A 20,556-nucleotide genomic window follows, 5' to 3' on the forward strand; every position below is an offset into this window, starting at 1 on the left:
CCTGGGGAGAAAACCGGACATGCAGGGAAGGGGCTGCGGGTGGGGGGAGCAGAGAGGAGGCTATTGTGATGGTCCAGGTGAAAGCCAATGAGGGCCTAGACTGACCCAAGGTGGTGAGGAGGGAGAGGACCCAGGAGGCGGCTCTGGGTTTGGCAGTTGAGGGAAGAGCTGTAACGCTGTGGTTTTATAAGAATAGGCTTTGTAATCAAAGGATGCCTGCGAGAGCCCGAGCCCTGTCCTTTACTAACCTTGGGAACTTAGGTCCATTATTTAAACATTCCAAGCCTCAGTTTCCTGATCTGTGCACTTGGCATAACGGCCGTAGCAGCTACGTGGTTGGGAAGATTCCAGGAGTTACTCAGCATGGCACTTCAGACACAGTGGACGCTCAGAACATGGCAGCATTATGGGGACGGGGGAGGGGGCCAAGGTCAGTTTTCTGTCTGCTTTGAATGACCGGCTAACGGTGATGCCAGCTCTGATGGAGAACACAGGAAGGAGGGCTTTGGGAGGAGTGGGCAAGGCCACCACAGTCTCGGAAGTTCCATCAGAGCCCTGGCCTCCCTCACTCTAGTTATGGGTTTACTCAAGTCTCTGATGACATTTTTGCCTCTGTGTTCTCAGTGCCCAGCTCACTGCTCAGGCTCAGAGTAGGTATACGTGTGGGTATTGTGGGCAAGTAGGTGCAGTTGACCCTGGGAAGTGAGAAGGCAAAGAAAGAAGAGAAGAGAACCCAGGGTGGGGCCCAGGGAACCCTGATATAGAGCGGTTGTGGGAGAAAGGATAGGTCTGGAAGGAGGCTGGAAAACAACATTCAGAGCCTGGGGGTGGGGAGGGGGAAGGGAGGAGGGAGGCTGGCTGGGAGCCAGGGAGGGGAGGGTTTCAAGAAGAGAGAGGTCATCAGGGTCATATGACGCTGAAAGATCGTGAAGGGTAAGGCCTGACCAGTGGCCAATGGATCTGGCATCCAGGAGGGCATCGGGTAAGTTGCCAGTAGCAGGTTCAAGGCCTGTTGGGGGCCGAAGCCCCATTGCAGGGGTGGAGTAGTTGATGTGATGTTAAAATATGGAGATGCGGAGAGGAGAGGTGGGCATCAAAGAGAGGGATGGAGGGTACTTGGACCCTCTGGTGTACCAGCATTTGTCTCCCAATAAGGACAAATTTCCTTTTCAACAGTCAGAGTCATGTAAAGATAGGCCAAGAGGTCTGGAAAGGGAGTGAGCCCCCTGTCCCTGGAGGTAGACAAGCAGAGCTCTGAGACCCTTTGCTGCCCAGAGATTGTCACAGAGTTGGGAAGGCTGTGCAAAATAAACCCCCAAACAAACAAGTCCCTGTCCTTCTCAGGCTTGGCTGATTCCTTGCCTCACAAAAGCCACCTAGAGGGTCAGTTTTGCTATTTCTAGCGTCCAGAGGTTCTCCTGCCGGTGACACACACAGAGGTGGTCTACACAGGCTCACACAGACACTCGCAGACACCAAACACAAAATCTACCTGTACCTGCCGGNCCAGGCGGCAGAGGGAGCAGAGGAGTTTGGAGGGAAGGAGGAAGGAAGAGGGAAAGGAGGGGACTAACCATGTAGACTTGTAGATGGGGCAGGGGGGTGAGCTGAGAAAGGAGGAGGGAAGGAAGGCGGGACCGGGGGAGTGGACGGGAGGACGGGGGCACTTACCTGCTCCCTGGGGAGAGCCTGGGAGCGCAGGGAGGAGCGCACTCTGCGCAGGGAGCAGCGGGCCAGGTCCTTGGTCTTGCGCAGCTGGGCACCATGGGGCTCTTTTTTTTTTTTTTTTTTTTTTTTTTTTTTTTTTTTTTTTTTTTTTCAGGAGGCGGACGAGGAGGAGGAGGAGCCGTCGCAGGATGAAGGATCGGACTCAGGAGCTGCGGAGTGTGAGCTTGGGGGTGGGGGAAATGGGGGGGCGGGACCCCAATATTGGGGGAGCGCATGGGGGTGGAGTGGGGGAGGTGCTGGGACATGGGGGCAAATGATGGGACTGGAGGTTGGTGGTAGGGGCACCTCGGTATCTGGAGGCACCTGATGTCTCCAATGAACCTGCATTTTGGGGACAGTGGCTGGAAGAGGTGGGAGGCCATTAAGACTCAAGGGGGCAGGAGAGGTTTCAGGGGCTTTGGATGCCTACATTCCCAGGAGGGCCCCTGGGTCTAATCCGGGGTTGGGGAAGAGTGAATAGCAGGAGAGATTTGGAGGGTACTGTCATCCCCTGGGCAGATTTGCGGAATTAGGAAGATGGGGGCGGTTACTGGGCCAGGCTGAGTCTAGCGGGACCAAGATTTGGGGGGTGCTATGGGGAAGGACACAGGTTGGGACAGTGATGCCAACACCTGCCAGTGTGTGTGTGTGTGTGTGCACTCGCGTGTGTTGCTCCCTGTGGGGAGGGGGCGCCTCTCAGAGACAGCCAGAGGGCCAGGGTTTGAGATGGGGTGACCCCAGAGGTGGGAGATGGGTTGCAGAGGAGATGGGGAGGAGGTCATGCACAGGGCCGTGGAACTGGTTTGTGTGACATGGGCTGTGCTCTGCTGGGGGGAAGTGGGGCATCCTGAACAGTCAGGGGTGGGTTGATGTGGCCCCCCGGTTTGCAGGCCCGGAGAGGCCCAGCTCCAAGAGTCTGGCCAGGCAGTTTGTGTTTGGGTGACAGGGGGAGGAGGGCGGCACTGATGTCCGCAGTGGAGGCTGCCATTTGGAGGGGCCGGCGAGAGGGGGCTCGATGAGAATGGTTTCTGGGGTAGGGAGAATGTTGGGGGATCTGTAGAAATGACCTGGGGGCCGAGGAGGCGAAGCTGACGGCCTGCTGTGTGCCCAGGGCCTGTGGTGTTTGTTCATGTATCCAGATGCCCTGGGTCTCTCCACGAAGAGCCTGTTGGCTGTTCCCCGCTCCCACCCCGCTTCCAGGTTATTACCCCATTTGACAGATGAGGAAGCTGAGGTCTGGAGATAGCAGGAGCTTGCCCAAGGTCACCAAGCAAGTGGGTGGGAGGGTCAGACTGGAATCTGGGTTTCCAGTCTGGCAAGTTGACATGGGTCTCTGCTTTTTTGATCTTTGGAACAGAGCTGGGGGTAAAAAAACTCCGTCCTTGCAGAGCCCCCGGGGGATATGAGCGTGGGAAACCCGGCTACAGAAAGACAGGAGGAAGGGGCTGGAAGATAAAGTGACTGTTGGCTACAGAAAGACAGGAGGAAGGGGCTGGAAGATAAAGTGACTGTTGTCGTCTCCGGGGGAAAGATGTGTTGGCAAATGGGAAGAGAGGAGAAACTGGTGGTTGAAAGAGGGAATTTTGAAGGTTTCTGTATTCAGCTTTCACTGAATCTGGGGCCAGGCATCCACTAAATGCCAATAATAAAAAGAATCAACTCTCCAGGGCCACGAACGGTCCTAAGTGTTTTATTCATATTTACTCATTTTGGTCCTCACTGCCACCCTGGTACTAGTATGGTCCCATTTCATACGTAAGGAAATTGAGGCCCAGAGAGGTTAAGTAACTTGATCAGAGTCATGTAGGCAGTAAAAGGCCAGCAGCGGGCTGGCTCCGGCATTGGTGCTCTAAACTCCCCTTCTTTCACCGTGGTTTTCAAAGCAGGTTGCCATCCATAATCTCATTAGACCCTCACTGACCTCCTGGTAAGGTTTGTAGCCCGAGAGACTACCTCATCTTAAAGCTGAGGAAACTGAGGCCCAGAGTGGTTAAATAACTTGCCCAAGGTCACACAGCTCTCAAGTGAGGAATCCAGATTTGAACCCAGATCCCCTGCTGCCGAGACTATTCCATGGCTCCGAAACCCAGAGAAATGGAAAGCAGCGGAGGTGAGGTGGTGGCAAAATTGTGGTATAATTAGAGAGAGGGAGGGAAAACTCGAAGACACGGATGGAGGGGGAGGCAGGGCATGGCGTCCTCCTCCGAGAGGACCAGGGAACCCCTGCCCAGAGGCAAGGAGTCCTGGCTGCTGGGGCTTCAGGGGCTGGGCAGTCAGGTGGAGAGGTAGGAGGTGGCACAGAGGGGTAAAGGGGGCTGGGTAAATGGCTTTGGTGTTAGTCACGGCTCAGAGAGACTGGAGATTTGGGAGGGGGTGGGTAGGGCGGAAAGAAGCTGCCAGATGCAAGGAGTGCAAGGGTCTCCCCACCAGAGTTGAGAGCGAGGAGACTGGGAGGCGGGAGAGACCAGGCAGGGTGTGGGAGAGGCCTGCTCAAGAGGTCTCTGAGATGCTGAGAGGGATGGGGGGCAGTGGCGGGAGGCGATGTCAGCTCGAGGGACCCGATCATCTTTCCAGAAGTACTTCAGAGTTCCGCGAGGGTTCTCAGATCTGTTTATCACATAGCCGGTGAGGGCACAGATTTGAGACTCAGACTGTCTGGGTTCAAATCCTAGCTGCTACTTCCTGTGTGACCTTGGCTAAGTTTCTTCACCTCTCTGGTCCTCAGTTTCTGCATGTGTGAATTGGGAGTAATAATAGTACCTGTTCGCAGGGTTGTCCTAAGGATTGGAACTTGGTAATCTGCAAAAAGTGCCCAGAAGGCGCCTGGACACAGCATGAGTGTTTGTTATTCCACAACTGACTTGCTTATTTCCCTTGAACCTCACATCAGTGCCCTGGGATGGGCGGGATGTGACCCCTAATTTATTTTGGAGTAGACTGAGGGCCAGAGAGGCAACCTGACCAAGGTCATGCAGCTGGTAAGGGCAGAGCTGGTGTTGAACCAGGGTTTTCTGTTTTCCAGTTCAGCAAGCACCTCTGGGGGCGAGCTGGGATGTGCTGGGCTGGAGTGGAGTTCATCAGCCGGATTGGTGTCCCGGGGTCCAAGGGGGCGGGGCCAGGGACGGGGCTCAAGAGGCGAGAAGGGGGGCAAGCGGGGTAGAGAGAAGGATAGAGAGGAGGATCACAGAGAGAGAAGCATGTGGGGTCGTGTTGTGGACTGTGGCGTGGCCTTGCGGGGGGGCGTGGAGATGAGGCCTGTGGTAAGGGAGGCTCAAATTTGAGGCCGGGTGGGTGTCGGGGCCGTTATGGGACAAGCCACGCACCCTGATGGCAGGGACTGAGTCATCTGGGGAGCACTCAGGTATGGGATAGGCACAGAGAGGGCTTTAGATGGGACCCCTGAATGACAGCGGGGAAGAGCTCCCCTTGTGAGTGGGCAGGGCCCAGCAGATGGTTGCTGGTGACGGGCTGCTGTCCCCCAGCTGCGCAGGGCTCCTTTCTGCCCTGCAAACACACCAAGCTCACCCCTGCAGCAAGGCCTTGGCCCTTGCCAGTCCCTCTGTGGGTCCCTCTGCTTTGAATGCTCTTCCTTCCACCCGGACCGCTGTTCCTGTGCTTTAAATTCTGTGTCGTCGAATGTCACCCACCCCCGGAAAGACCCTCCCAGACCATCCTGTAAACAGCCAGCCCCGATAGGCGTTTCTCTGGAGGTTCCTCTCCCTTAGGCTAGTGAGCACAGGCTGAATCCGTCCTGTTCATTCTTACCTCCCTCCGCTCCTCGCTCCTCGGAGGCAGGACCTTCCTCCTGTCTCGTCCACCACTGTCTTCTCAGCGGCAGCCAGAGAACTTGGCTCCGCTCACTCGGATCTGGATCCACTAGGTGAATGAATGACTCAGTGGCGCGGAGGGAGGACAAGGAAGGGAGTAGGTGGGTGAGGAGGGAGGGCAGAGTGGCAAGGTGCGGATGGGAGGGCAAGGCTGGGTGCCGGGAGGGCGGAAAGGCCCCGTCAGGGAGACAGATGGACCGGCGCGGGGTGCGGTGGAGAGAAGCTACAGCCTCTAGATCAAATGAAGCTTGCACCCCCGAGGAGCACGCATGAGCACGTGCGTGCTGTGTGCATGGGTGTGCGTGTGTGTTTACACACACGCACACACTCTCTGACTTTTCTGTCACCCAACACCAGGCTCTTTCCGCCTCTGTGTTAGTCACCTTCTCACCATCTGTCTCTGGTCCCTGACTTGCAGGCTCACTGTGTCCCTCTCCTTCCATCCACACATCTGTCTGTGTTGTCCCTCCGCGCCGACGCGCCCAAGGGCCCCCGGCGTCTCTGATGGGAAAGACTGCAGCTGGAGGCTTGGATCGGATGCCCCCGCTGCCCAAGGCAGAACCCCACGGGGCCCAGGACCCCTGCAGTCTCTCACGCAGTCCTCGCAAGGGCTTGAGGAGCTGGCAAGCAGGAAGAGCAGGGGGCCTGGGTTCAAAGCCAGGTGCCCCCCTGCCAGCGCCCCATACAGTACCCGCTGTATCATCTGAAGCAAGTTACTTAATCGCTCCATGCCTTAGTTTCCTCCTCTGTCAAATGGGTGTAAGAATAGTGTCTGCTTCAAGGAGTGCTAATAAGGCTTACATGAGACACACAAAACACTTGTCACAGGGCCCCGCTCACGGTAATCAGTACATACATGTTAGATTTCTTCTCTTCTTCATGTTGCCCATGAGGAAACTGAGGCTTGAATTGTCCATAAAGTGGATTGGGCGCATGTGATCATCTTTTTCTGGATGATCTCATTTGCCCACAGCCTGCATTCTTTTAGGCTGGCCAGCTTCTTCCAGAAATGGAGGCCGCGCTCATTATTAAACGTGCAGCCCTCAGAGCAGGGACGGCCCTCGGTGCACCAGCCTGCCCTTCCCGCAGATGAACTGGGGCACAGAGAAGGGCTGAGATTTGCCTCGGATCACAGAGCAGAGCGAGGGGAGGTAGAACGCCTGGCTTCCTACCTGGGCTCCTCCTGCAGCCTGGCCCCGTCCGCCTGGTTTTCTCTCTGGGCCACAGGAGTTCGGCAGTACTGGGGACAAGCTGAGAGGGATGGGGTGGGGGTGGGGGGAAGCCTGGGATTCAGCACTAGGCAGTTCAGGTCCCACTTCTGTCCTGCTTTGCTGTGAAGCCTTTGGCAGGTCAGGCAACCTCTCTGAGCCTATTTCCTCATCTGTAACCCGGGAGGGGCAGGGGGCACTAGGCAACCCTGTCTACACACTGCGTCTTTCTGGCAGAATTAGGCATGTTGCTTGCCTGGCCTCCTTGCCTCCACCTGCCCAGCATTTGGGGCAGACATCCTTGCCGTTTGGCCAAGGCAGAGGCTGAAGTTCAGAGGCCAGGAATCGTGTGGCCTTGTAGCTGCTAGCCTGGGCAAATTCTTTAGCCGCTCTGTGCCTCAGTTTCCCCATCTATAAAACGGAGCTATAATAATACCTACCTCAGGAGGCTTTTATAAGAATTAAATGGACAAATCTACACAAAGGGCATAGAACGGGGCCCAGCTCATTAACACATGCTGTGTAAATGTTTGCCATAATTATAATTATGCTGGCCAGTGGCCCTTACAGGGTTTAAATAAAGATTCAGTGAGATAACAAGAATGTAAGACCCACATAGAAGATGCTGTTAAGAGATAATGTTTTCCTAGGATTTCGGGGCATGGAGCCCCACCAGATGGGGCCTTCGCAGGAGCTGAGCTGACAGGGAAAACAGCTAGGGGCAGAGCCCCTGGAAGGAGGTGGCCTGGCCTCGAGCCTCAGAAGGGGCTGTGGGGGAGTCTGTCTTAGAATGCTCATGATTTCTAGCCCATTCAGGCTAGGCGCCCTTGAACAGGTCACTTCGCTTTCCCCCTCTCTGACCTCCCGTTCCCTCATCTGTGAAATGGGGACAATGATATTTGCTCGGCCTTTCTTTCAGGGCTGTGTGGTGAGGATCAAAAGGGATTATGGATGTAAAAGTGCTGGTGAACTGGAGAGGATTATCAGCTCTCAGCTCCCTGTAATTATTATACCCAATAAGTCATAGTGGGGCCTCTACCTTTCTTCCTCTGTCAAGGACAAGTAAACAGGCAGCCAGCGATGCCCCAGGGCAGAAGCTAAGGGAACTTGGCTCTGGGTACTGACAGGAGAGAGGGAAATCAGACTTTAGAAAGCCCAAAGTCAGCCTGGGGAAGGGACGGAGAACAGGAAAGTTCGCAGGCATCCGGACCAGAGAGAAGCCCCATGACCTGTGGGCAGCTGGTCAGGCGGCCGAAGTCAGAGAAGGGTCAGAGGAACGGCTTTGGCTCTGGGGGAAGGAGACCCCGTGGGGCAGCTGGCTTGAGGACAGGGCATCAGGACAAGCCGGTGGCTCCTCCGAGATGAGCTGAGCCTCCCAGAGCCAAGGTCTATCGGGGCAGCCCTTGGTCTGGTGGAGACTCGAGAAGCCAGAAGTCCTGTCAGAGTACCCACATGCCACCCGTGCCACCTCTCCTTCCGGGGGCAGCTGTGGGCAGAGGCAGGAGCCTCCCTTTCCCAGGGGATGTTTGGGATTGTCTGGAAATTCTATGGAAGTGCTGAAAACATTTTCTGACATGGGGGGTGCAGCGTCTGTGGGGAGAATCCCCTGCGTTCCATTTGGGCAGGAAGCCGGTGGGGGGGTGCATGGAGAGTGTGCAGCTGGAGGGCTCCCCTAGGCTTGCGGGCTCCTCCCGGGGCTGTCGGGGCTCTGCTGATTCCGAGTTCACTTGGCTGCCTAGATTCTTGGTCCCATCTGGCTGTGTCTCGGTTCGATCTGAGCTGTCTGGGATCTGTCTGCCCTGAGTCTAAGTTGGGTCTGAGCCTGTCTGGTTTCTGTCGGGTCCTGTCTGCGATCTGCTCGGACCCTGTGGAAGGTTCCACGGGAGCTCCTCTCTTCGGATCCCAACTGGCTGTGCTCCAGGCCGACACGTTCGGATCCTGTCCTGATTATCGTTCAGGCTCTGGGCGTCCAAGTCTGTGCTGTTTGAGCTAGGTTCTTTCCGGAAATCGGGGTGAAGTCTCCTTAAATTTCCACGGGGGCTGATGAGGGCTTGCATGTAATTCAGCTTGATGGGCTTAGCTTTTGGCCTCAGACTTCGGCCCCAAGCGGAGAAGAGGCTCAAGTCAGGAGCGTGTAGCAGTGGGGAGCCCCCTCCATCCCCTGTCTTCTTTCCTGACTGGAGAGGCTGGGAGAACAGGCCCACAGGGCCCTCTCGAATGTCCCCGGGGGTGCGGGTGCACGTCTGGGTGGCCACGCGTGGCAGCAAGCAGCTTTGCCATGGGGCCGTGTGTGGGTGAACGTCAGCGTGTCAGTGTATCTCCGCGTGGGTGTCAGTGGGCCTATTTCTGTGTGCCTTGTGTGTCAGCCCTTCTGTCTGTGTCACTGGTCTGTCTGGCGGTGGCGGTGGCGGTGGCGGTGTGGGTGGGTAAATCCCTTTGTGTCTCTGAGCCCTGGGGGTGGAGGGCTGAGCAGCTGCTGGTTGCAACTGGGAAATCCAGGCAAGTGAGAGTAGGTGGGTGTGAAGTTGGGAGAGGCTAGATGAAAGCAAGTGAATACACGAGAGGGGCAGAGCAGAGGAGGGGGTGAAAGCAGCGGGAGGAGGCAGGCGCGGGGAGCCGGGGAGAGGGGGTGTCGGGGTGCTGCCCGTGTCTCTCCTCCAGCCCTCCCTGGGCTTGACTGTGCTTGCTCAACTTGGCCCCCGCTGCTGGCAGCGAAGTCACCTTGCACCGGGGACGTGGCCGGTGGGGCGGAGGCTGGAAGGGAAGAGAAGGGAAGCAAAGTGAGGCCGGGACAGGAGCGGCTGGGGAGATAGCGGCCAGGGTCAGCCTCCCGGGCCTGCATTCCAGACCCCTTCTGGGAGCCCAGAGCCCATTCCTGCAGGGTTGACATTTAGCTGGTGGGTACAATACCGGTGAAGGCGCAGCTGTCCTGGGTGTCACGCACCTCCAGGGTGACTGCATTCTCAGGACCACTTCTGCCCTTGAAAGGTTGCCTTCTGCTCATTCCCTCCAAGGTGGGAGGCGTCCTTTGGGCTGTCAGCTACCTGGCCTCCAGGACCCTGTTCCACAAGACTTGCGGTGTTCATTTGGACCCGACCGCTTGGGGCCCTTGCATGTGACCTGCGAATAACCTGCCCCCTGCAGATGACCCTCTCCCCAGACCTCTGCTCCGAGCCTAGAGCTGGGAGCATCAGACTCAGGCTAGGGACTTTTCATGGATTCTCCCTTTCCTTGCTTCCCAGGCGAAAGACAGTGATGATGAAGAGGAGGTGGTCCATGTGGATCGGGACCACTTCATGGATGAGTTCTTTGAACAGGTAACGGAGCTTCCCATGCTCCCAGACCCAGAAGCTGGCCCCCAGCCACCGACTTCCTTCGCCCTCTTCCCACCCCTGCTCTCCACTCCTACGCCCTCTTGGCCTTTTACCCGTCCCTCACCTCTGGCCCGTTTACCCGAGCCCTGACTAAGCCCCCAGGGCCCCTTGCTTGGCTCAGCGACTTGGCTGGGCATGGCTGATTTGCTGCCCCAGGTGGAAGAGATCCGGGGCTGCATTGAGAAGCTGTCAGAGGATGTGGAGCAAGTGAAAAAACAGCATAGTGCCATCCTGGCTGCCCCCAACCCAGACGAGAGTGAGTTCTGCTCCTGCGAGGCCGTGAGGGGGACGGGGGTGGACGGTGTGCATGTGTGGGGGGAGGGGAGGGATGGGGTCTGGGCTCCCATCCAGACCTCTCATCTGCTGTGGCTCTCCCCTCAGAGACCAAACAGGAGCTGGAGGACCTCACTGCCGATATCAAGAAGACGGCCAACAAGGTTCGGTCCAAGTTGAAAGGTGAGGAATGCAATCCCCAGATTAAGGAGAAAAACAACTCTGCCCTCATTGGACCAAACATGCCTTTCTATCAGGAGTTGTCTACAAATTTCCAGGACCCAGATTCCTAAACAGTGAGAAAGCACAAAACCCCAGATGCTTTGGAGAAAGATACATGACAAAGAAATGAGGGAGACGAGGGTTTCTGTCCAAGCGGCGTCTGAGCTCTGCTGAGTCCACTGGCACGAAGGTCCACCAGAAACCACAACGTTCCAAGTGGCTTCAGTTTCATTAAATCCTGATTTCTCCAGAACAGGTGCCGGGCATAGCGCTAAGCACCCAGTAGGTGGGCTCAGCACATGCTTCTGAACTGGTATCCTCGGCTCAGGACAGATTGGACTGTGTGGCTGACATCAGGAGCTGGCAAGCTTTCAGGAGGGACCTGCCAAATGCTTATGTATTCACTCTAATTTAAGGACTTGGGTGCTGGTAATAACCACCTTCCCCCAAAGCATTGTGGGTTGGGAACCTCCTTGTCTGCCCGTGCCAGGGGAATAGCAGTGGGACCGTGATGTGGTAAATTCAGCACCAGAAAACATTTGCCAAGCACCCACTTTGAGGCACACTGCGGGGTACTGGGGAGAAGGTGCCATGTCAGGTGCCCGGCCTTAAACACACCTACCTGGGTCCAGAGAGATGAGAGCAGGGACTCCATGCCTTCCCGGCCTCAGCGGGAGGGCACGTGTGAGCCTCCCATGCTGATCTGTAAAAATAAGCCTTTTACACTCTTATCCTGGAAAGGAAAATGACTTAAACTGGGAGCACATTAAGTACAAATCCAGGCAGAGGGAGTTCAACTTCCATCATCAACTCAGTTCTGGACAACTTCCATCATCAACTCATTCCTCCCCTCGGCTTCCTCATTGGCACAGTAAGAAAAACAGAAGCAATTTCAAAGCAGGCTTTTTTTCAGGGGGTAGCAAATTTTTTTTTTTTTCTTACATGAAATCTTACAAAGAACTCTGATATATGCAATGCATAAGAGACACGCTGTTCTGGCTGAACTGGGGTTGGGAGGCCCAGGGCCCTACCTACCTGGTCTCCCCTTTACTCCCAGCAACAGCCCCCCGAGGTTCTTTCTCGGAAGCAGGGTTCCATGGAACACCCTTTAAAAATCCCTGGGCTTAAAGACTTCTTTGGGGCCTCTAAGCTCAGACCTTAACACTCTCTGTAAGACCACGGGGTGCCTCCATGTATGACGAGTCCAGGAACAGACCAAGAAAGAAGCTAGGAAAAGTAGCAGTGTGTAGAGAAGCTGACCTTCCGGACCTCCAGAAAAAGAGAGAAGATTCTCTTCTCCTCCATCTTTCTCCAGCTATTTGTTGGCATGAGCTCGGGCTTTGTGTGTGACCTTAAGTGAGTCGTTTTACCCAGTTGACCCTCAGGTTCTAGTGTGATCCATGGGCTGATATCACTAACTCTCAGGATTGTGGTCAGAAGTCACTGAGACCCTCTAAAGGACCCTTTGCTACAGGGTTTGGCTCCAGCCCCGAGTCTGACAATAGGGTCTCCATAGGGGCCAGGGGTTCCGACCTCCCTGGGTGTGCTGTGCCTTCCTGTGCCTTTCCCACAGCAGGTGGGCCAGAGGGGTCACTCAGTCACTGTGCCCCCCATTGCTGGCAGGGGAGCATTGGGGTGCTGTTCAGCCCCCAACCTTTCCTGCTGCCAGCAGAACAGGGAAGTGATGTTCTCAATGCCCCGGAGCCCCTTCCAGGTCTGGAGGGCCTGGTGATTCATCCCCGCTGAGTTTTCAGAGCACTGTAGATCTTATCGCAGGCAAGCTCTTTTTTAGAAAATCTGACGGGTAGATGTCAGGAGTGCATGATCCAGAAGTAGGAATCCCAGTTAATCTGTGCGCTTTTCCAGAACATCCTTTAGATGTGGGAATTTCCGAAACAGAGCTCACCCTGCAGGGCTGGGGGAGAGCTATTTTTCTGTCAGAACATCCCTCCCTCACCCTAGAATTTTCCAAGAAAAAGGCGGCCACCAGAACCTGACCCTCCTGGAAGTGCCTGCCTTCCTAGAGAAAAACCGCAGGATGCGTTCCTGTCCCCGGTTTCCAGAGGCTGTAGGAAGTGGAGAGTTCCCCCACGGGCTGGAGACCCTCGTGGGGTCAAGCAGGAGTTACAGCCGTGGGACTTTCCAAGACCCAACCCTTCAGCCAGAACAAGTAGCCCCTTTCTGTCTGGTGACCTACCGACCCTCAATCTCCCCTCCTATCTGCCTTCCAGACCCCCTGAAACGTCTGTCCTCTATTCACCCGCTTCCTGCCCCCGCACCCGGGATCCTTTACTGTCTGCCCTCGCCATGGGTGTGACATCTCTTCACAGGCCTGGGGCCTGCCTCGGGGTGTCGACCCTTCCTACGTCCCGGACCCCGCCCCACATGCCCCGGGTCTCCCGGCCGGTCACTGCACCCTCTCTCCCGCAGCAATCGAGCAAAGCATTGAACAAGAGGAGGGGCTGAACCGTTCCTCCGCGGACCTGCGCATCCGCAAGACCCAGGTAGGAGGCGACGGCCTGGCGGGGAGGGGCGGGGACCGGACCGAACCGGACTGGGAAGGAGAGGCGAAATGGGAGTGGGCGGGCCAGAGCGGAGCGGGGTGTGGTCAAGGAGGCGCCCTAGCACTCCACACTCTCCCGGAAGTTCGTGGAAGTAATGACCGAGTATAACGCGACCCAGTCCAAGTACCGGGACCGCTGCAAGGACCGGATCCAGCGGCAGCTGGAGATCAGTGCGTGTGCCCCGTTCCTCAGTGTCCAGGCTTGCCCCGGCCCTCTTCCGTGGCTGCCCCAGGCCTCCCGTGGAGGGCCAAAGGCCGGGTGGGAGGGTGGGCTCCTGGGTCTCTGCCCCATCCCACCGCCTCAGGCCCCCCAGACTGGCCCAGTCCCTGAGCAGGGAGGCCTTTATCCCCACAGCTGGAAGGACCACGACGAACGAAGAACTGGAAGACATGCTGGAGAGCGGGAAGTTGGCCATTTTCACCGATGATGTGAGCCCTGGGTGGGGGTGGGTCTGGCTTTGGAAAACATTTGCTTCTCCTCCCTCCCCAAGCCGAGGTTGAGTTCAGGTCCTAAGTCCACCCTGGAATCACAAACAGTGGGAAGCCAGGACCTGGTGCTGGGGATTTCCACAGGAGCAGGGAAGGAAGGCACCCCCATAAAAATGGTCAACATTTTGAGTAGCCGGATACTGTTCTAAGCACTTTACATATTTACATTTGCCTGCTCTCTCATTTGGTCCTCACCAGCACCCTCTGAGGGAGCCAGATTTCACCAATGAGGACNTGAGTAGCCGGATACTGTTCTAAGCACTTTACATATTTACATTTGCCTGCTCTCTCATTTGGTCCTCACCAGCACCCTCTGAGGGAGCCAGATTTCACCAATGAGGACATCGGACCCAGAGATTGACCAGAGAGGTTAAATAACTTGCCCAAGGCCTCAGAGGCAGGATTCAGATCAGTTAGGCCTCTGACGTCCTAAGATACACTACTCCCTATGAAGCAGGTCATTTCACCAAATGACTAATTTGCCTACATTGTGAAATTGAAAAAAAAAATTACCAGTTTTAGTTTTGCTAAAGTTTTATGCCCTGCCCTGCCCTTGTCATCTTAAATCTGAGGGGATGGGCTTCCCCCACTGTAGTTCTTCTTTCTCTTCGTAGACTTTGCCTTGGCCTGCCCAGTTCTGTCTCTGCTGATGGCCGAACGGCTCTGGTTAAGATTTCTAGTCCAGAACTCAAGTCTGTTCAATGACTATCTAGCAGTTCTCAGCAAATTGTTATTTAGAGAACTGGTCTTTGTTAAATTAGCTTTGAGCAAATTGATTAGGCCAGTTAGCCTGGAGCCCTCCCAAACAGCTCTGTCCAGGCTTCTGTCTGAGACGGCAGGGAGCCTGGTGGGTTATAAAAGGACAGAACTGATTCTTGCCAGTGAGCCCACCATCATTGCAATGGAAACCCATCATTATAATGCAGGGTGGTGGGGATCTTGCCTAAGGAACGTGCAACCTGCAGACAGGCCCTGAGGTAGTGGTTAACTACTGGAGTCAGGGAAGGCTTCCTGGGGGAAGTGGCATTGAGCTGTGCTTTAAGGAACAAGGACTATTTGGACATGGTGAGATGGGCAAAAAGGCCCGCTAGAGAAAGGGAACAGAATGAACAAAGACAGGGAGAGTGGACCATTTGCCAAACAGCCATTGGATAATTTTGGCTCTTAGAGGGTATAGGAGATGAGGGCAGAAAGGAAGACTGAGCCCTGGATAGGGTAAAGGTGTACAGTCTGCGGTGGGGAGCAGGGAGGAATCGTGGGGAGCCCTGGAGGGTTCCTGAGCAGTGGAATGGCTTGATGAGGTCTGAGCAGTGAGTAGTTTGGGAAGGGAGTGGCCTGGCTCAGGCCAGCTGTGTGTGGGGAGGAGGGATATCTGACTGTGAGTTGGAGTTGATCTCTCTCCCCTTGACTCCTGAGGGCTGCAGTGCATTTCTTTATTTCTCTCCCCCCTAATGTCATGGGGGCTCCAGAGTGGGCACACTGCCTTCTCATCTGGGCCTTCTCTGCTTCTGCTTGCTTTCTCTGCTGTGTCCTCTGCCTTTGACCAGACAGGGGCCCCCAATACCAGTGGTGACTCTATGCCCCTATCCTCTCACCTCCTCCCCCATCTGTCCCCCCATCTGTCTGTCTCTCTTTATCTCTCTGTCTCTCTCGTTCCTTCTTCCCTGTCGCCCACCTGGGCTTCCCTGGTGTGTGTGTGTGTGTGTGTGTGTGTGTGTGTGTGTGTGTGTTTAGAGGAAGCCCTGGGTGAGATGGTGGGCTCAGCCAACTTTTATTTCGTGTAATTTAACAAACTTCTCTTTAGTGCTTACTGTGTGCCGGGCGGGTACTGTTCTAATCGGTGGATACACCGTGGGAGGTGGGCACTGCTGTCATCGACCTTTTCTAGGTGTGGAAACTGAGCCCCAGAAAGGGTAAACAATCCGCCCGCAGTCAGAGCTAGTAAATGACAGTCACATTGGAACCCCAGACACTCTGGCTGCAGAATGCAAACTGTTACAGGAGCGAAGGGGGGTCTGCAGCGCCTCCCCTCACACCCCCCACCCCATCGCCCTAGATCAAAATGGACTCACAGATGACGAAGCAGGCACTGAATGAGATCGAGACGAGGCACAACGAGATCATCAAACTGGAAACAAGCATCCGAGAGCTGCATGACATGTTTGTGGACATGGCCATGCTCGTGGAAAGCCAGGTACGGCCTCTCCCCCACATTCTAGGAGCCTCCTGCCGGTCCCTGGGGTGCCCCCTCCTCTGGCCCAGCCCCCACCCCATCCTACGCACATCTCCTCGGCAGGGTGAGATGATTGACCGCATTGAATACAACGTGGAACATTCCGTGGACTATGTGGAGCGAGCCGTGTCCGACACCAAGAAAGCTGTGAAATATCAGAAATAGCAACCAATCCAACAGCGGGCGTGCTGTGTGCTCACTTCCTTCTGTCCCCGCATGGGACAGGCGCCGTGGGGAGGGGGGGAACAGGGTGGAAGGCGGGAGGGGGGCTGGACACGGAGCTGGACGCGGGTTTGGATAAGGAGCTTTAATCCAGGCCTCGGCCAGGTACAGCGCAATGTTGTAGGAACCAGTTTGGGTGCAGGGGTGGGAAGAAGGGAAAACACGCAGATCTGCTTAGGCTCCATTGAAAAGAAAAGAGAGCCGTCTAAAGGTGATAAATGTTTTTAAAATAACGGGACGAGGACCCCCGAGGAGGGCCGAAGGTGGTGGGAGGAGCCAGAGGTATCTTCACTCGAATCCAGGCCCGAGGGTCACGCCTGGACCTCAGAGGGCCGCCACGCAGCCTGGGGAACTCCTCCTCGCTAGCTGCTTGGAAAGCCAGAAACGGGACAGCGCGGTTGAGAACGTCAGGCAAGTCGGACATTCGCCAACCAGCCGTCAGGCCCGGCCTGCGAGGCAAGACACGCCTGTCCCAATAGCCTGCCCTAGAACTTCGAGGCATGAGGACACGGACTCCGGGCTCGTGGATTAGAAACGTGGAGAGCTGTAGGGACAGCCAGGGTGGCCCCAGACCCATCCTCTGGCTCTAGAATGCAGCCCTCCCCCTCCCCCCCGGGTTTGAGGGCTCCGGACCTGGTCGCATGTGCGCATGTGCCACGCTGGGCTCCAGGCCCTTGCTGGGCTCCAGGCCCTCGCTGCGCGGTCACGGGGCGGAACCCTCCACGGCCCGCACCCAGCGGATGGTGCGGCTCCGGCTGTCCTCCCACGAGAACAGGGGCTCGTAGCCGAAATGGCGCCGAGCCTTGTCAGTGCTCACGGTGAAGGTGGTGTTGGCCACGGCCAGCGTGTAGGGATTGAGCAGGGGAGCGTAGAGAAGCAGGGGCCGTAGCAGCCACTGCAGCAGGGCGTTGAGAGCAGCCAGAAGCATCAGCAGCCAGTAGGGCACCAGCAGGCGGGTCTCCACCAGCCGCAGTCCGCACGGGCCCAGGAACTCCATGTTGAAGTCCTCGTAGCTCTTATAGGGGGACTCGTCGTAGCAGAAGTACACCTGGCCGCCCAGCAGCGCCGCCCGTCGCTGCAGCTCCCGGGCCACCAGCACGTGCATCCAGGCCACGTTGCCTGCCAACGGGGGGGAAGGGAGGCCGATGTGGCCCTGAGTATCCCGGAGCCCACGGAGGGGCTGCTCTCGTCAGGGCCGGCCCGTGTCCCAGCCGGGCCCGCATAACTACGGCCCTTGTCAAGGCTGTTTCTCCCCAGCCCCTGGAGCCACCCGCCCTCCCGGGCCAGCCTGGGTGGACGCTACTTCTCCGGCTGCTGCTGGGGGGGACGGGGAGATGCTGCTCGCGTAACTGCGGTCCTGTCCTCGCCGGCGACGTGGTTTTTACACCAGCACCCCCCACCCCCAGCTCGCACGGCTGCCGTTTCCTCTGGGGTCACGCAGACAATGCCCCCGGATCCGGCTACTCTGGCCCAAGCGGGGCTTGCCCTTTGCTGGCCGGGGCGCACAGCGCCCACCCAGAACCCCAAGGGCCCTGCCCCGTTCTTAGCCTCCCCGCTGTGGAGCCGGGGCCTTACCCACATAGACCCGACCGTGCTCCACAGAGGCCGGGATGGCCCGGAAGAGACGACCCCCCAGGCGAAGGCCCTGGTGGTAGAAGTCCCGCATGATCTGGTGGCCTTCGCCGTAGATGCCAGTGGGACGCAGGGCACATGTCACCAGGGGCAGCCCCCCATGGACCTGGGGGTGAAAGGCAGGCATAGCGAAGATCTAGGACCCAGCAGCCTGCCCTCTGGCCCGGGCTCCTCAAATTGGAGATAGAAGGGAGGCTGCAGAGAAGTCCCACTGGCGCTGGCTCTGCCGGTGACCGGCAGCTCTCCCCACCCCAGCTTTGTGTCTCTTCGCCTCCTGGCTCACCTCTCTTCCATTGGCTTCCAGGACCAGCCGCTCAGCTTGGGCCTTGCTGCAAGGATAGGGGTGTTTGTGTACTGCTTCGTATGGGGTGTCCTCATTGCCCCTAGTTGAGGGAGAGGGAACATTCTTAATGCTGAGGGCAGACGGGCCTCCTCAAGTACTGAGGGGAACCTCAGCTTACCTGTAGAAGGGGTGGCCTTTGATGTTGGGCCCCACAACCTCCATGCTGCTCGTGTAGACCAGGAACCGTGTTCCAGTCTGCACACAAGCCTCAATCACGTTCTTTGTGCCTGGGAGAGGTGGTGGGGAGGGGACGGGTGGGCCCAAGCGAAAACTTCCTCCCTCTCTGCATCTCTCCCGCCCACCATCTCAAATCTGGATGAGGGCCCGTGGCTTCCTTCCCCAGGTCCGGGGAACACCCCAGCAGGGCTGCGAGGGCTGCCGGAGCACCATTACAGGGACAGGAGCGTCCAGAGGACAGGTTTTCACAGGAGAATCCCAGAAGTCAAGGTCAGAGAAGGGGCAGGGAACAAACAGCCACCTCACCCTGCACGTTGACCTCATAGATGGTCTCGGGGCTGGCCCTGCCAAACACATCCACCAGGCCAGCTGTGTGGATGACCACGTGGGCTCCAGCCACAGCTGCGGCCACCTCGTGGGCCTGGGTCACATCCCCCTGGATGGCAGTCACCCGCACGGGCCCTGGTAGGGATAGGGGCAGCCGGAGGCAGTGTCAGAGCTGGGGCCGCCGGCCAGGGGCTGGGCTCAGCCTCCACCCTGAGGAGCCCCATGTTCCCGACGTGACTCATTCATCCCAACCATGTGCGCTGGAAGGATCTAAACAGGCATCATCTTTTCCACCCCCGCCAAGGGAGCCTGCCCACACTCGCGTCCCTCCCCACCGCAGTCACCTGTCTTCAGCTCCTCCAGCCAGGGACCCAGGCGCAGGTCAAACACCCGCAGCTCCGAGAGCCGGGGTTCCCGCTGCAGAAGCATCCGTACCACATGCTCCCCCAGGAAGCCGCAGCCACCTGTGACCAGGTACACGAGCTTCTGGATCTCAGTAGCCTCGGCCATGCCTGGCTGCGGAAGAGAAACCAAGTTGCTGGCCACCGCCTCCCCGGGGCCGCCAGCACTCCTGGTACTCCTAGCTGGGGCCTCTGGCCTAGTGGACTGGAGCGGCGATGCCGGGCCGAGCGGCTCCCAAAGCCTGGCACCGGTGGTGCCACAGCCGGGCTACATGCCCTCTGACCTGGGCAACTGCAGTTCCTGAGATAAGAAGGGCGAGGGCCTGGCGCTTAGGCAGGGCTCAGGGGTTGAGCTGGAGGGGGAGGTTCTGGGACAAAAATGGAGGGCAGGAGGTACAGAGCTGAGCAGGAAAGGAGAGAGAGATGGGAAGGGCTGGGACTAGGGAAAGGGACCTCCGGGCCCTGGCATCACCTTTGCCTACCTGCAGCCACGGTCCCAGGATACCCCAGCTGGCCACCGGAGGGGCAGTCTTCTTGCTTCGCCTGGGCCAGCCGGCCAACACACCGTCCCCTTCCGCTTGCTCCTCCTCCCTCCTGCCCCATTCCAGGAACAGACACGAGCCCAGCCTCCACCCCTCCGTCCCCCGCACTCTTGCCAGAGGGCGCCCCCTGGCGGCCACTCTGCAGTCCACCGGCGTCTGGTTCCAGCCAAGAACTTGGGGAAGGGGACTGAAGCCAGAACCTGCTGGGTGGGCCGGAGGATGGAGCAGGCGCAGTGACCTCATGCCCACCGCATGACGTCAGTCCTCCCCTTTTGCAGGATTTCCCAGGATCCCAGAAGCCCAGCGGCAGCTGTGGGTCTGGGAAGGAAAGGGAGGCCGACCTTGGCCCAGCTCTGGCTGACCTTGGTGGGGGATTTCTGGATGACTATTCCACCCTAATAGGTGGCCCAGAGCAATGGTGGTTGAGTCTGTAGGTCTACCCACCCCAAACTTCAGGCCACCCATTTCCCCCCCTCTTCACTTGACCCATCCTCTGTCCTTAAATCCCCGTTCCCCCACCTACTCTTCCCCAAAGATACTGACCAAGCACTTTTGTACAATAAAGTTTAATCACAATTATAAAAATGTGGCGTTGGGTTTGCGCTATTAACATATGTACAATCCAGCCCAACAGGAAGGGCCCGCCCCCCCACCATCCTGGCCTGGCGGAGCAGGAGCTTCCAGACGCCAGGGTGGGAGGGTGACCCACAGGGTCTGGCAGGAACAGAAGATGAGGCAGGGTTCCAGGCACGGAGTCCCTAGGACTGGGGGCACAGGGCCCCCCCCAGGGGGAGAACATGGCCACTGCCCCTAGAGACCCCTAAACTGGGGAGGGGTGCACGCAGGGCACAAAGGGGAAGTCCCCAATAACACAAAGCAAGGGGGCTATGCAGCCCCCCAAGAACAGGATCTGTACAGGCCGGCACCCCAGGTTTCCACAGGAAACAGCTGCTGGCAGCTACAAAACATTTACAGCTTCTTCTCCGCAAAGAAAAAAAAGTTAGGGGGTGGGGGGG

At 57.4% G+C, this 20,556-nt stretch overlaps 2 protein-coding genes across 8 annotated transcripts; one reads left to right on the top strand and one right to left on the bottom strand.

Annotated features, from left to right (window-relative positions):
• Positions 1-1,825: 1,825 nt before the first annotated feature.
• On the top strand, positions 1,826-16,061 carry STX1B (syntaxin 1B). The gene is made up of 9 exons (XM_034670092.1): positions 1,826-1,886; positions 9,985-10,059; positions 10,273-10,372; positions 10,498-10,572; positions 13,042-13,115; positions 13,237-13,345; positions 13,530-13,603; positions 15,720-15,857; positions 15,960-16,061. Exons 1-9 carry the CDS (start codon positions 1,857-1,859, stop codon positions 16,059-16,061), a joined length of 777 nt encoding a protein of 258 aa, XP_034525983.1. The 5' UTR covers positions 1,826-1,856.
• A 127-nt stretch (positions 16,062-16,188) lies between these two features.
• HSD3B7 (hydroxy-delta-5-steroid dehydrogenase, 3 beta- and steroid delta-isomerase 7) lies at positions 16,189-20,550 on the bottom strand. 7 transcript variants are annotated; one of them, XM_011231743.3, is made up of 7 exons: positions 19,481-20,550; positions 18,942-19,113; positions 18,577-18,732; positions 18,212-18,320; positions 18,034-18,133; positions 17,694-17,856; positions 16,189-17,237 (listed from the first exon to the last, which is right to left on the bottom strand). In XM_011231743.3, exons 1-7 carry the CDS (start codon positions 19,781-19,783, stop codon positions 16,822-16,824), a joined length of 1,419 nt encoding a protein of 472 aa, XP_011230045.1. In that variant the 5' UTR covers positions 19,784-20,550; the 3' UTR covers positions 16,189-16,821. The 7 variants fall into 7 exon arrangements, with proteins under 7 accessions (XP_011230045.1, XP_034525980.1, XP_002924824.2 ...); XM_034670089.1 differs by having other exon boundaries at positions 18,034-18,079; positions 18,942-19,109; positions 19,471-20,550; XM_002924778.4 differs by having other exon boundaries at positions 18,942-19,109; positions 19,471-20,550.
• Between the last annotated feature and the right edge of the window lie 6 nt (positions 20,551-20,556).

The sequence above is a fragment of the Ailuropoda melanoleuca genome, chromosome 10 (genome assembly GCF_002007445.2).
Source record: "Ailuropoda melanoleuca isolate Jingjing chromosome 10, ASM200744v2, whole genome shotgun sequence".
Lineage (NCBI taxonomy): Eukaryota > Metazoa > Chordata > Mammalia > Carnivora > Ursidae > Ailuropoda > Ailuropoda melanoleuca.